Source organism: Melopsittacus undulatus, chromosome 1, assembly GCF_012275295.1.
Source record: "Melopsittacus undulatus isolate bMelUnd1 chromosome 1, bMelUnd1.mat.Z, whole genome shotgun sequence".
Taxonomy (NCBI): Eukaryota; Metazoa; Chordata; class Aves; order Psittaciformes; family Psittaculidae; genus Melopsittacus; species Melopsittacus undulatus.
Window position 1 is genome coordinate 113,319,270 of NC_047527.1, and position 16,059 is coordinate 113,335,328.

Here is a 16,059-nt window from a genome sequence, read left to right on the forward strand (position 1 = left end):
TTGAGGAGAGTGATGAGGCAAGAAGGACATGCAAAAGCCCCTGCCTGAACCTGAAAGACAGGTTTAAAGTGAAGTTGAAGGCATGATGAGAAACATGAGTGTATATACAAGTGTGGGTGGGAACCAGTCCTACGGTACAGACAACAAAAGAGGTGACTGAAGAAATTTGAAATCCAATGGTAAATACAAGAACAAAACAATTTTTCTACCATGCAACAGTTGCACTACCCTTGGAGAGCAATGTTTTATGAAACGGCAAACCCTACTATCTAATTCCATTCTCTTTATTTTGTTCTGGCACTATCTACATGAATGGAAAACAACTGCAAAAATAGATACATGCACTTTGATTTTACTGGTTTCCAAAACATGATTGGATTGGAAGCAATGGTTCTAAGCGCATTAATCTTTCACACTGAGGTTTTACTGAAAGGTGGTTGTTTCTTGAGCTTTTATTTAGCAAATCAGTTTTATGTTAGCCAACAGAATTCCCAAAGGCTTCTTCCCATGCTGTTCCTCTCAGCCTTTTTTTAAACAGGCCCCAACTGAAGACTACTTCCAAAGTGTATCTGTAAAACTTGCATTTGAATGCTCTTCATTCATAAAAATAGATGGAAAAGTGAAGAGCAAGGAGAAAAATGTACAGAAAGAAAGCAGACCTGTACCAAAAGCATCGCAATGGAAAACAAAGGTAATTTTACTCTCCATTTCACCATAATAGAAATATTAAAAGTAATGTTCTTCAGACTGTATGTCACCTTCAATTCCTAAAACAGAATATTAGCTGCTGTGTTGCTGTGCTGAAAGTCACTTTCCCACTGCTTTTTGTAGATTGTTTGGATTATTTAACTTTAAAGAGTCCAAGAGGTTTCTGATCGTTTCACTTCCTATTCCTTTCATCCTATTCTTCATCTTGTTGGAATTACTTTTTCCAAATGGTATCAGTAGGGCTGCCAGTCCCCAAGGCTGTTTATTGACCATTTGCTGAGCTTTCTCTTCCTTCCGTAAAATCCAGGCACTTTCTCTGGCCATAGCTACAAATTTCTCCAGCTGTGGTTGATTAACATTCTTGCTAATATTAAGGTCTTGTTCAAAGGGATTCCAGATATAAAGAGGAGATGATTCAGGTTTATTTACTTCCTTTCCCTGCAGACAGTGTAAAGAAAAAGCCAAAGTTGCATATGTGTATTATAGGCCAAGCAAATAACAAATCACTTGAGTTATTACATTAGCATGACACATATTTTGACCTAGTAGAGAACTTTTTGCAAAAAAATCCCAGTTATTATTAATCAAGTTAATTTTCCTGTCAACCTGACTGTATGACTCCTGTTCTCTGAATCCTCTTAGTGATGGTTTTCCTTGCCGCATTCAGCTTAGATTTCCTTCAAGGTAAAGAACACACAACTACAGCTTAGCCTTTCTGGCCGTTCTCCCATTTGCTTTTCCACAAACCTCAGACCTCACTCATTGCAGTTTCCTACTCCTATCTCCACTTGAGTATGGGCAGCATGAGTGTGTCATATTAACCTGCATAGCCCAGTGTGATAAACTACTACAAGCACTTAAACTGTTCAAACCACTCCTCTTTCAGTACTCATTAGGAGCTAGTATAACAAAACAGGATTATTACTTTGGCTGAAATTCCTCCCCGTTCAGTTTGTCCTTTAAGTACAGATGTATTCAGGTCATGGGCACTTTTGGGCAAGTTGCTGACAACTATGTTGTTTGCTATTTAAACACACTTCCATCTCAGTGCTTATCAGTGCTACTCGGCTGACCTGTTCCATATTACGGAATCTCTTCAGGCCTTCTACCACAAGCTGTAGTGGGAATCTACGAGCTACTGCTAGTCCAGAAGTGTCCATGTACATGCTACATACACCCACCTAGGGCCAAGAGGACTGACTAGTTAAACAGAAAAACATCAGGAGCACAGACATTTGCCCTGACAAGCTCAGGCTTCAACATGTATATATTTTTTGCTTGCCTTTTTTAAGGCTTAATGGCAAACAAAAGTTCCCCAGCTTAATAAATCAGTTTCTAAGATCAACCACCAGCAGCAAAAAGATCTCTTAATGCCAGTAATCCACAGTGCCCATGTAGGAAACAGAACACAAATGACCACACAGCAACATAGCACCAAAACCCTTGTAAGAAGACCATCAGGAACAGGTGGAAGTTACGGCAGCTAGTTATATATGTAGTAAAATAGCTTCCATTTTTAAAACTGCCAATTTTATTACAGGGCTTTCATGGAAAATCATACAAACATCAGTTTGTGCTTTCCAACATACCCAAGTAATGACACTGCAAATGTCCTTAATGGTGCTATAAGTGATAAGGCTTTGAGAGGAAAACCTTCTTACTTCACATGAAGGAGTCTATTTTTGGATATAACCAATGTAAATGGACTTTGTACATGCAATTAAAAATGACAGAAACTTCTGCTTAGCATATGTAGTTTGTGACATGGCAAACAAAGAAATTCAGTTGATACTGATGAGAGATTAAAATTCATTCACCTTTCGAAGATTTATGGAATTCCTTCTGAAATCAAAGTTTCCATAGTATTCAAAAAAGTCACCCAACAATACATCTAAGGGAAAGAAAAACAACAGCCATCAATAACATGGAAAGTTTATTTTCAACATGTTCATAAAAAACAATTTTAAAATGTTGATGACAATTTACCTACCAAGTGTTTCTGTATTATTTGTACATTTAATCTTGCTTAAGTCACTAACAAATGAGCAATCATATCCTCCAATTACAAGCTTGTCTTTTTGATCTGAAACAAAAATCATGGGCATAATTGTAAGTGATATATAATAAAATGACATTGTGTTTAATAAAATTCAGGTAACAGACATGACTGAATTTGATGAATGCTCTCATATTAAATACATCAAATTAGGAGTTCACAAGTGAACTTTCAGGTTAAAGTGGTTAAAGATTTAAAAGAAAAAAGTACATGGACAGGCAAAGGAAAAGAAGCATGAGTAAATGCCATATTTTTAAAAGGCTACCGGAATAAGGTATAGGACATCTTTGTATCTCTTAAGTTACTTATTTTAAGTAACACACCTGATATCTCTGCATACAGAGCTTTATCACACACTAAACAGCACAAATCTCTGAGACTAATAACTGTGAAGGTTTCAAAAAATCAGACACAAAGTGTCCATTGCCTTTTTTTGGAAAAACTTAATAGGGATTTAGGAATATTCTTGTAAGATTTCAGTGCAGGTGTTTTGGCTTATGTATTAAAAAAAAAAAAATCTGTAGAATTCTGATGGAATGTTTAAACTGATTTTAAAGCAACTGGACACAAATGTTTTTCTCCACTCAGAGCACTCAAAGCTTCCAGAGAAGCATGTCAACAACCAGAAAGCATGAGTGAGGAATCAAGGACTTGGGATATCATTCTCTATGCTTTTCTAAGATTTACTGAACATAATATGCCCTGAAAGCTATGTATGAAACAGCCAGAACAGCTTGTTTGGGAAGATAAAAGAATTATTTGCAGATGACCTAGACAGTCTCAAGGATATTCTAAATTGTGAGGAAAAAATATAGACTTTCCTTTAAACATTTGGCATCTATAAAACAATACACATTAGTCTGCACAAAATTCTTAAGAACTGAAGAGACATCTGAGACACTACAAGTCTTCTAAAACAAACAAAATAGAAAATAAAAGAAAGAGCTAGCATGGGAGAACTGAGCAAATAAATGAGCTCTTAATTATCTGAGGCACAGAACAAGCCTAGCCCCTTTAAACAGAATTTAGTATTGTATTGAAAATCAATTTTTTGCCTTTAAAATGTATTATTTTCACAAAAAAATACATCTAAAACCTGTATATTCGCTTAAACATAAGGCACGTAGAATATACATTAGTATTTGAGGACATAAAGAAACTGCTTGAGTTTATTCATCACTTTAGAGAAAATAAATGTGAAAGTCAGTGCAATAAACACATAAATAGCTGTCCTTACCTGCCAGTTCTTTAAGCTGATCTAGTGTTGGAATGATAGGTGGTGATCTCTGTTGCAGAAAAAACATGACCATCATAGTCAGAGAGAAGTTTGTAATCCAAGTGCCAGGAGTACTATTTGTAAGTCCATGAACACGGGCCCAACATCGTACACTGAACACTAGTGCTCTTACACGGGAATCCAGACAGCCATAGATGTACAAGAGTTCTGAACTTTTTATAGCGATGCTGAAGAAGGAAAGAAAAGTAAGAGACATGTAAATAATGAGAGAACTGTGAAATACTGGATGCAGCGTTCATTGTTCAGCCCTACAGCATCAGTAGGGTATCTAAAAAACCCCACATTTAACTTTTATGCATTTAAAAAATAATTTGAAATTGCATTTGAAATTGTGCAGGATGAAATATTTGGTAATTTTCCATAGTAATCACAGAATCACAGAATCCCGAGGGTTGGAAGGGACCTCAAAAGGTCATCTAGTCCAACCCCCCTGCAAGAGCAGGGTAACCTAGAGTACATCACACAGGAACTTGTCCAGGCGGGCCTTGAATACCTCCAGCGTAGGAGACTCCACAACCCCCCTGGGCAACCTGTTCCAGTGCTCTGTCACTCTCACAGTAAAGAAGTTCTTCCTGATGTTAACGTGGAACCTCCTATGCTCCAGTTTACACCCATTGCCCCTTGTCCTATCACTGGATATCACTGAAAAAAGCCTAGCTCCATCATCCTGACACCCACCCTTTACATATCTGTTGACACTGATGAGGTCACCCCTCAGTCTCCTCCAAGCTAAAGAGACCCAGCTCCCTCAGCCTCTCCTCATAAGGGAGGTGTTCCACTCCCTTCATCATCTTTGTGGCTCTGTGCTGGACTCTTTCAAGCAATTCCCTGTCCTTCTTGAACTGAGGGGCCCAGAACTGGATGCAGTATTCCAGATGCGGCCTCACCAAGGCAGAGTAGAGGGGGAGGAGAATCTCTCTTGCCCTACTAACCACACCCTTTCTAATGCACCCTAGGATGCCATTTGCCTTCTTGGCCACAAGGGCACATTGCTGGCTCATGGTCATCCTCCTATCCACCAGGACCCCAGGTCCCTTTCCCCTTCACTCCTTTCCAGCAGGTCAGCCCCCAACCTGTACTGGTACATGGGGTTGCTCTTCCCCAGATGCAAGACTCTAAAAAGTATACAGTTGTATACTTGTTGTATATTGTAAATAACAAGATTGCATTTGCACTGTTTCCTTGTTCCACATCACAGTGTCAGTTAAACAAATAAACAAAAACTGAACCAAACAAGCAAAAAAGAAAGAAAGAAACAAAGTTCCATCAAGTACTCAGGAATGAAACTATACATAATGAAGGCAAAAAACACAATTTAGCCACAATTGCCTTTGAGGTACATTAGACAGTATCTCTATCCTAACAATGTATTAAAAAATACATGAAGTACAGAGACACAATGAAATCTGCAAAACAAGCCAATTTTCAAATTACTCATATTTGGTCCTGCTAGATAACCCTATTAATCTGGAAGAATAAAGGTCTTCAGATGGATCAGGCTTTTATCTGCATCATCATACGGTCGTACAAACATTCATGTAATGTACAAATGGGAGGACAAGAAAAAGTAGAAGAAAAATGGAAGCATGAAGTGAGAGTAAAACTTATTTTGGGTTCAGTTTAAAGTACTTGTTGAACTACAGCTGCAGGAGGTTTTTACTCCTAATCTTGCACTGAATTATTCTAAAAATCCACCATGGTATTTTGGGGAAATTTACCATGTCAAAGTTTAACACCTGGACTTCTAAAACTTCAACTCTGAAGTGCTTCCTTGTGCCCAGAGGTTTGGTATTACTCCAAATGATAACAGGACAACACACATGGTCCCAACCAGCCAAACCATCAGCAGAGAATTACAAGGAAATGCTGACTTTCACTCTGGGTGAGTATACAAAAGTAATTTTATTGCAAGACGTTTGTTCAGTACTGCCTTAACAACTCCTGCATATGCTGAAACAGAACTTTGGGTAATTCAGAAAATTCAGGCTAGGATCTGACTGTATCTCATGTACACAAATCACAAAATCTGCACTAAAATTCTTATGAAAAGTATTCTGAAAGATAATCACATTCTACTATTCCCTAACAACAACGGAAAAGCTAGTTACTAATTTTTTTATTATGGTACCCTTAAACCAGTGTTACGGATGTATTCTGGATTGCGGTGGCTACTTCTTAATAAATAAGCGACAGCAAACCAAATAATACGTTTTACTATCAACCAAACAAGGGCAAGCTGTAAGAGGAAAAAAGAGATGCAAAGACAGGTATTTCTAAGAAGCCTGCTCCCCCTATTGGACATTGCAGTGAAAGGTCCAAAACGACAGTAACACTTGAGATTCTGCTTTCAGATGTTCAGCAAGTTAATTTAGCATTCACGATACCTTGCCAGCAAACAGCTGTATGCAGACCCTTAAGAGAAAAAGGGCACCAAAATAACTAGAAGCCAAATAACTGAAAACTAACACAATGGAGCTGCATAATCTGAAAACTAATCAAAAGAAGACAGTGCATAAGCCCATATAAACGAAGTAATAACTAACAAGCACTGCCTTCTTTCAATTCCTTATTAGTCAATCTTACTGTATAGAGTGGTTTTCAAGTCTTCAGTTTCAGCCAGCATGTATTTCCTGTGCTGGAGAAAGATATCTTAGCTACATCAAAAGCTAATAAGCTCTATAAAGTCAAATATATCCTTTTTACTTTCAGAGCCAGCATTCACTTCTATTAACACAGAAAGAAGTAGACAAAACAGTTTTCATCACAGGTTTTCAGAACATAGTTACATTAGTATTCTTTCTAAATTTTTTAAAACTGTCTTACCTGTTGCTCACTGACAGATCACACTGGAATCCTGTCGGTTGATGGGAAAATTTCACCAGCGGGCAGCGAGCATTGAGTATCTTCTGTACACTCACACATCCAGGACCAAAATTATCAAGGCAATCCCCAATCACAGACAGAATTTTCTGGGTTGCTAATCTTTCAGATGGTAATCTTTTCATTTGATACTCCATGTCAAAGGGACCTTTTTTCTAACACAGAATTTTAACGGTAAAGTGTTAGCCCTGGAACCAGAGATATTTAAGAATACTCGTGATAGACTACAACAGTTTGCAAAAGAGTTTCAATTAAAGACTGATAGGCAAGAATTATTCAAGACAACGTGCAGAACTTTGAAAAAGGTAAAAACATACTGTATTATCTTTTATATTCTTTTTCAGTGACTCATTTTTTTCCAGATTAATAGTAATCAACTTATCCTCATCTGAACAAGTAACTTTACAGTATACTACTACTACATATCACTATTGCCTACAACAAGTGATTCTGGAATTCCTGAGAGCATATGTGATCTGATTGAAAAGAAGAGCATGCAGTGAAATTAGAGAGTCAAACAACAACCAGAACACCCTTAATTTCAAAGCACAAGTAATTCCATTTCAAATCCTCAAAGAACAATGCATTATTAGTGAATCAAATATCAGTGCAAAGGACAATGTCTTTTTCATTTAAAAAAAATAATTAAAAAAAATCCCCAAACATGCAAGTAACTTAATCCTTCAAAATGAAGATAAGTTTCTGTAAGACCTAAAAAAATCACTTCACTACCCATACAGTTTTTATGACAAACAAAAACACCTGTAAAGATGTATTCTGATAACATCAGAAATGGATTTTCCTGTAGGTCTTTGTATTTCAAACTGTCATATTTGTAGTGGGTATCTCAATAAAATAACTTCATACCTATGAAATCTCTATTCTCTTTATAGTCCCTCTATGCTTTTAAGAAGCAGCTAATTTTGCTTGCTAATTCAATAGCTGATACTGATTTATTACCCACCTTAAAACACATTATGAGTGAACTGTACTCTCTACTAACAGCATTACAGTGACCTAACTAGTCCTCTGAAACACAGGGGAGGTTACTTTTGTTGTCACCAAGTTAGTGCAAAAGAAACATGGGCTCACAGACAGGAGAAACAATTAAGAAGTTAAGGACCTTGGAACCGTTCCCATAAAGTCAATTTAACTGCTGAATTTCTGAATTGCTCCAGCAATCACTGAGGTGGACTGCTCTTGCCAACAGCTCTCTAGACAGCATATGTGTTTGACCATACCAAGACAGAGGGTTCCTCCTCCATTTAGCTGTGTATGCATGCTACAGCAGGGCTGGCTCAAAGTGAAAAAAAGGCTGTAACTATTAGCATTGAGGCAAGTAACAAGAAAGAAAAAGAGGGGAACTCTGACAACATGTAGGTGTGCTGGTTTTTGAACCTTTCTGTTTGTGACAAAAATCACAATGTGCCTTCCAAACAGCAGCTCAATATCTCTTAGAAGCTGAATAAAAACTTTTCTTTTGTAATGATAAAATAGGTATTCTTAATCATTGACAGGACCTTCTCACATAGCTTTGGTGTCAGCTGGGCAGGATGAAGTACTGATACACTTGCCCCAGTAGGTTCTCCACTTATTCTTGCCATGTCACTCAGAACAGCAAATGTACATAAAGTAAACTATTAATCCAGGGGTAAATTGATACAGTACCTTAAGCAAGAAGCACAACTGTTTTAACACAAAAAAAAATTGTTACTTTAAAAATATCACAGAACTCTGTTTTATGTCATTCACTAATATCCCAAACTGCCCACATGTTCAAAATGCCATACCCATGGTCAAACATTGCATTGATAATCTTGGTAAAGAATGCTCCCACTTTTGCTGCTTTTTAAATTCACAGCTAGAAATCAGTTTACCATAAAACTAAAAATTACGTTATTTAATGTAAATAGGTACTGAAATGCCTGGTACCATTGCTGATACCTCCTAAAAGGCTGCAATAAAGCAAAAATCAGAGGATACCCATTTTACTGCTGCTCTATCATAACTAAAGTCACCTTCCCTTGTCTTCACTTGTTCTAAGACAATCAAGTTATATATACTAGTCACACAATTTGCCATGGAGAATATTGTTCTCCCTACAAATCACACTGTCAACTATGTGAGACTTTTGCCTTCTTCTGAAATATGTCTGTTGCCCATTACAGGTGATGGGCCCCATGTTAGTACCAGGTTTACATGGCAAGATTTTGGTAGTAGGGCAGCTGCAGGGTTGGCTTCTTTAAGAAGCCACCAGAAGCTGCTCCTAATGTTGGACAGTTTCTAGCCAGCTCCAGCCGTGGGCCAAAGCTGAGGCCATCAGTGATGCTCTAATGTTCCTTATTTTACATACTTTCACATTGATGAAGCAGATGTATCCATGTTTTAACAGTCTAAAATGTCAACAAAACGAACAAGATCATCATCTTCAGTGCATATAGTCTGTGCTTGCACACAAAACAAAAGCTTTGCTGCACCACACAGAGTATCAGTGTGCCACACAGCCTATTAACCTACCATGTAATCTGAAGGCACACACTCAGCTAGTATCCCTGCTGGCTTCTTGCTGCAGCATCCCCATAGTAATGAGCCTGTGAACTATCCACAAGTAATCACAACTGCTAGTAAACTTGTCCATCATCAAATAACAATAAAGTTCACAACAGAACTTCTATTTCTACAGGGGATGAATACAAAACAAAAGAGCTAGTTACAAAATATGCTTTGAAAATGGTAATTTTATACTTGAAAGATTTTTCCTTCAAAATTTAAGAAGCAACTTTACTGTTTAAATGCAAAGGGTTCCTAGATTTTAACAATTCACACACAATGTGTGCGTGAACTCTTCAGCTGACATTTTGCTTTCACTGTGTCTGATCACTGCAATAGTATTAAATACTATGTATGTTTGAAGGTGTATTTCTTTAAAAGTAACATATGTAGCAATATACAAGTTGTACAGAAAAGCTGAGTAAATCTTCGAAAGCTTGAGTCTATCGTGATTTTATTTTTTTTAAGGAAAACAAAGCTAGTTCTTCCCAAACTATCATCATACAAATAAAAGTTTTCAAAATGCCAGAATCACTTAGTTAATTACCCATTCAGCATCAGTGAAAACCCTAAAAATCGAAGCTAAGCTTTACAAGAGCATGGATGAAGCCCAGCACTTTCACCCATGAAAATGAAACGACAGTTGAATGGAAGGTCTGACATCGCATCCATTTCAGACAATGAGGGCCTTTTTCACAGGCAAATACACCCTACCAGTACAAAGTCTACGTAAACACCAAATCATTTTCTTCCTATTGCAAGGAAGATGTCTTTCATGTCACATCCAGCTTTTGAAAGTCTTCAAATCCAAACATTCAAATAAACTTGTTCACAGTCTATAGTATGAACTCATGTAAAATCTAAGTATAAACAAACTGATTCCTGTGTGTGAAACAGCAAATGAGCTGCTCTGTTGAAGAAATCCAATAGGCTGAAGATGCACAGCATAATCTTACCATTTTTGCAGCATGCTTTTGTGTATCACGGAAGTCCAGAAACATGTCCACATCACATCCCAATTTGCCAAAGGTGTTGACCGAAGAGCCAAATGGCTTTACTGTGCTGTCCGGAAAATAAGCACGTGCAAAATCCTGAACCAGCGAACAGACCAGATATCGGAGCTTGATATTTTCATCTGTAAGCTGATACTCATTCAGTAGGATGTACATCTGACTACTTATCTAGGTGAGAAAAGAAATACTTTAAATATAAAATCACCCATCTTCTGTCTACTAGCATACATTTACATCTACTTAACATCATTGCAACTGGAAGATTTTTTTTTAATCTCAAATGTGCTTATTTCATACAGAAAAAATATTTTCAAAATTCCTAATTTCATCCACATATTTCAGTAAAGGGGAACCATTCCCACAAAATTCTATGCAGGGTTTGCTTTTCTTTTTTTTTTTACAAAATAAAAATAAATTGTTTTGTAAGTTGCACATGTCTACTTGCAAATCTGAATTAGGCATGGTTCATTTCTCATTGAAAGAAATCAACAAACTTCTACTTACACTGTCTGCATGACAAAGCTTTTCAATAAGCTCTTTCACTGGAATGTGAGACTGAGGAGAGAGGTGAAGCAGTGTCTCTTCAGCAGCTTGACTAACTGGGTTTTTCAGCATGAAATTAAAAAGTCTAGATTTAAATGGAACAACGTGATACTCTGCAGCACTGGGGACTCCAATGGCATCCTGCAACGAGGCTATACTGTTCTTTTCCGAAAATTCTATTAAAGCATGGATACCCTAAAACATGACAAATGGAAACAGACAGGGTTAGATGAATGCATACAAGCCCTGAACTGATACTATTTAGATGTTGCTGGGAGCACTGAGACAGTTTAATGACAGACCTGAAGATGAATGCAAGGCCTTGTACTTCAACAACTTTTAGGCACTTCCTCACAGGAGGTCAGAAATATTTAAGATATGCTATTCTTGGCCATAAGCACTAAACATATAAGTTCTAAAATGTATTTATCTTCACAACTGCAACACTTAGGAAACACATAAAAGAGAGTTATCTCTGTTGTCAGAACACACAGTACAGTGATATGTGAAAGTTTCAAAGGTTTAGTGTAAAACAGGTTGCTAGCTATGCCTTAAATGTTGCTTAGCTGATTTATGAATAAAAGTATGTTGCCCAGCAACATTAAGAAAGATAAAACATTAATTTACTAATTATAGATCATTTTCTCAACTTGCATGTGTGAGGCCTTGACCAAATCCTGGCATTCGTTTTTGTCTAAGTCTAAATTTTACTTATTTAGTTAATTACTTACCCAATTTTCAAAAAAGAAATGACTTTTAATGTTTCCATGACTGGATAAATACTGCAATAATTTTTTTTCATTCAATTTTGGTGGGCACTTAATTAAAACAGTCCTTTCTGCTTGCTCCAATCGTTCTGTTTGGACCTCAGCAAATGTCTTCTTTCTGGTATTGACTTCAGCATCTGTGAGAAGAAGCAAGCATGAAGACTCTTCTATATGAATAAATAGAAAGGTTTAAAACTGATTTTAGTACACTTAGTCTCTTTCTCTGGATTGAACAACTGGCCAAAGGTTTGTCCTGGCTCTCTGAGAGGGTCACAGCAAAAGAAAAAGCAACCAAGAATAAGTGAAAGATACAAACGTTATTGTATGTCTGTCACAAATGCCTACATTTGTAATAACAAGGAACAGCAAATATAGGAAGAAAACAATACTGACTTCCCTTGATGCCACAGGAAGTTTGATAATACAAGGAATCTTTTCTCTCCTTTGATTTGCTGTCCACCAGCAAAACACTCAGCACGCAGAGAGAGACTCTACATATGAGTTTGGAAATACCAGCTAGCATATGAGGCAGAGCTAGACCTTTGGCAAGCTATGCTGGAAAGATAATCTCTCAGCTACCACAAAACCAGCACTTTCACCTTCGGAACAATTCAACATTGGCTTATTTCTGCAACTTGTCACCTTCTTTTACAGTAAACTCCTACTCAAAATTTTCATTTAATACTATACTTTCATCTGCTCTACTACAATAAACCCACAGATCAATCATATCTTGCCACACTACTGGCAATCTACATTGCTGCTGACAGCCCGCAGAATTAACATGGAAATGAGACACACTGAACACAGACACTTTCTTCTTGATTGCATACGTGAAAAGGGGACGTATCCTGAAATTTGAAATCATAATCACTTGCCTGCATAACTCTCAAACTAACCTACTGACCACAGCACATTACTACAGCCTGTGAAGCTGCTGATAATACTGCCACTTGTAAGTCAGACTGGAGAACATGCAGTTACTTCCCTGCAGCTACTGTCTGATATAGGAAGGCTCAGCAGACCACTTTATTCTAAGGTCTTGATTTTGAGGAACCCATGGGATATTGTGACCTCACAAAAATCTTGACTATCACCTAATAACATTTGTTAGTATTTATTATTATTAAAAAAAAATCAAACTTAAATGGTAGATTTAGGTTAGATATAAAGACAAAATTCTTTACTGAGAATGGTAAGACACTGGCACAGGTTGCCCAGAGAAGTTGTGGCTGACCCATCCTGGCAGTATTCAATGCAAGGTTGGACAGGGCTTTGAGCAACCTGGTCTAGTGGAAGGTGTCCCTGCCCATGGCAGAGGAGTTGGAACTGGGTGATCTTAAGGTCCTTTCCAACCCTAACAGTTCTGTGATTTTATTTTACAAATGTATTGAGCTCTTACATAGTCTTGTAAATATGAAGCAACAAAGTTGTTTTGATGGCTTAGCTGTATATAGCATTTTTCATGACAAAAAAAAGCACTTTATGAAGATGATAAATATCCTATTTTCCTTAGCGGCAGAGCAGTATGAAGTAACTCTGATACAGAAAGGACAAGTCACATGGATGACTACCATAATCACAGATGAACCTGAATCTTCTCATTCCCACAGCATTATGCCAGATTGCCCATGTGATTCCTGCCTGATTTACTGCCTGTACATGCTTAGTTAAGTTACTACAGTAGATGATGTGCCCTGACATCTCTTCCTGGCTTCGCTGTCATCTGCACAGTCTAAGCACAGCACAGGTACAGATGATCACATCCAAAAAGTGGTTGTAAGCATTTTAAATGCAAGAGGGACAGTCCATTTCGCTTTCTTCCTCTGTTCCATACAACGTTTCCAGTTAGTGCTAAAGTTTTACAGTTATTTTAAACAGGTATACACCAGTACTCCTGCTGCAAGGAACACCACCATTCTCCACATGGTGCTTGCAAATACTCCAATGCTGCCCTCTGCATGCTGATGCTAATGCAAGTATACGCACAGTCATGTAGCAAACCAGGTCCCAAAAAAGGATCATTAACCGAAATCTGGACACACTCCAACCGGTCCATGCGCTTTTTATGTTGGGGGCCCAGAGCTGAACGGAGTACTCAGGGTCTCACAAGAGTGGAATGGCCGGTGAAATTCATTCACCTCTAGGGCATTAGTACGTTTAGCAAAAACCAAGTTCCAGACAACGCTAGCAGGTTCTAGCCTTCCAGACTGCACCCTGGCACTACGGCCTGGAAAGCACAGGCCAACAGAGCTGCCTCGGGATGCCCCTGTCGCTGCAGGGACTCCGGGGCCCTCAGAAAGTACTGAAGCCTGAGACACAGGCACAGCCCAGGCGCCTCTCCCGAGGCCGAACTGCCGCCGCAAACACGACAGGCGGACAGTCCGCTCCCCGCGGCCTCTCCTGACCTCATCGGCCCCCGGGAGGCACAGCCGTACCGGCGACACCCTGAGGGGAACGTGCCACGGCCCGGCGACCCCTACCTTCACCCGCCTCCCCGGGGCTGGCCGCCTCCGGCGCCCTCTGCACCGCAGCGCCGGAGGAGCTGGGCCGGCCCTGCCCGCGGGGCTGCCCGTGTCCCGCGCAGCCGCCCGTCGTCGCCGGGCCGGGGAGGTGCAGGTGGCTCCGCAGCAGAGACAGCGCCCGCCCGCCCGCGCGGTGCGCCATTACCGGGCCGGCAGCTGCTTCTGCGCAGGCGCTCGCACTGCCTTGGACGGCAGTCGGTGAGGCTCAATCTTTCCTCGTCTGCAGCGGAGCGACTCCCGCATTGCCCCTGGGTTACCGGCACGACGTTTCCCGGGCCGGGAAGAGCTGGTGTCACCACCAAGGCGTGTGAGATCAGGCAGCTGCCTGCTTTAGCATGAGAGAGCAAACTAACCGGCCAACCCAGCCCAGCTCAGGCCGGTCCCAGGGCGTGTGGGTGCCGGCAGCTGCTTATCCATATGAGGAAGCATAGAGCAGGGTAGGCCTCCTTCGTGCCTATCTGCCAGGGCCTGCGGCCGCCCCTCAGAGGACCCCCCAGCCAAGGCGGGAGGGTAAAGGTGGACATAGAGGTGAACCTGAAGGGGCCGATGGCCGAAGTGATGGGGCCGAATGCAGGTTTCAGCTGACTGGCTGTTTAAGAAGGGGGAACACTGGTGATAGCTTTAGGTGCAGTCAAAAATGCATTAGGGCTTAATTATTGGAAGAATAATAAAGAATTTATTTCTTAATAATAAATACATAATGTGTCTGCCCCATCCCTGGCAGTGATCAAAGGCCAGGATGAGACTTTGAGCAACCTGGTCTAGTGTGAAGTGTCACTGTCCATGGTAGGGGGCTGGAACTGGATGATCTAGAGGGTCTGTTCCAACCCAAACCATTCTGTGATTTGTCTGGTCCCGTGCCAGGGGTGAGAAAAGGGAGGGACTATAGAGAAGGCAGTATGCACGTTCTGCAGGATCAGAAATGCAGTGGTTAGGTCACAGAGCTGCTGCAGGGCACCCAGGAAGTGGTCTACAGCATGGTTCCCAGGTATGGACTGATGAAAATGCCATTTTCCTTAGTATTTAAAAATAGGTTTTTTTTTTAAAACTTAGGGGCACACATGTATGTTAGGCTGGGCTGTGTGGCTCTTTTGTGTGTTAGCAGGTCTTCACTGCAGAGCTGTACCCTTGGGAGCCTCCCACTAAATCAGGGTCTGTAAATAATCACTATGACCTACCTCAGGTTTGTATCCTAGGATGATACTGAATCTGAGTAGATTGCTTTTTAAATACTGCATTTCAGTTTATACCCTACATATACACGCCATGGAGCAGAAACCTGTGTTTCCTCCATCTTTCCATGTTGAGTTTCCTCTGGAATCCTATGACTTGTCCTTCGTAAATGCACTGATGTGGAGAGAAACTCCTCCCCTTTTCCCCTTTGAAGCTGGTCTAAAAAAAGGAAAATGGGTTCATTAAAATTAATTGTGGGTTTAGGAACGCTAATAACCCAAGCAAATTTCTCAAAGAGGATACCAAAGGTTTCCTAGCTTGAGAGATGCTGTGTGTAAAAATGTGTTTGCTCAGCTTTAACCTTCCATGTTCAAGGTGCTCCCAATTCTGCCACCATCTAGGCCTGACCTCTCTCCTTTTTACTTCTCCTGTAGCCTGCCTTTTTCCTTAGTCTCCTTCAGTTTCCTTCCTCTGGTTTTATTTCAATGATCTTCAGCTTGCTTTGCATTTTTTCACAGGTGTTTCTTAGTAAATGCACTGAGTAGTT

The 16,059-nt window shown here is 39.8% G+C and overlaps 1 protein-coding gene across 1 annotated transcript; it reads right to left on the reverse strand.

Moving 5' to 3' along the window:
- Positions 1 to 268: 268 nt before the first annotated feature.
- MTPAP (mitochondrial poly(A) polymerase) lies at positions 269 to 14,628 on the reverse strand. Its single transcript, XM_034067652.1, has 9 exons — positions 14,298 to 14,628; positions 11,779 to 11,951; positions 11,009 to 11,242; positions 10,448 to 10,672; positions 6,885 to 7,096; positions 4,002 to 4,228; positions 2,699 to 2,791; positions 2,526 to 2,599; positions 269 to 1,146 (listed from the first exon to the last, which is right to left on the reverse strand). Exons 1-9 carry the CDS (start codon positions 14,479 to 14,481, stop codon positions 808 to 810), a joined length of 1,761 nt encoding a protein of 586 aa, XP_033923543.1. The 5' UTR covers positions 14,482 to 14,628; the 3' UTR covers positions 269 to 807.
- Positions 14,629 to 16,059: the final 1,431 nt, after the last annotated feature.

Coding starts and splice junctions, on each gene's coding strand:
- MTPAP (XM_034067652.1), bottom strand. CDS start 14,481: ATGGCGCACCGCGCGGGCGGGCGGGCGCTGTCTCTGCTGCGGAGCCAC. Junction 10,673..11,008: donor AGCTTTGTCATGCAGACAGT/GTAAGTAGAAGT, acceptor TTTCTCACCTAG/ATAAGTAGTCAGATGTACAT. Junction 2,600..2,698: donor AAATAATACAGAAACACTTG/GTAGGTAAATTG, acceptor TCTTTCCCTTAG/ATGTATTGTTGGGTGACTTT.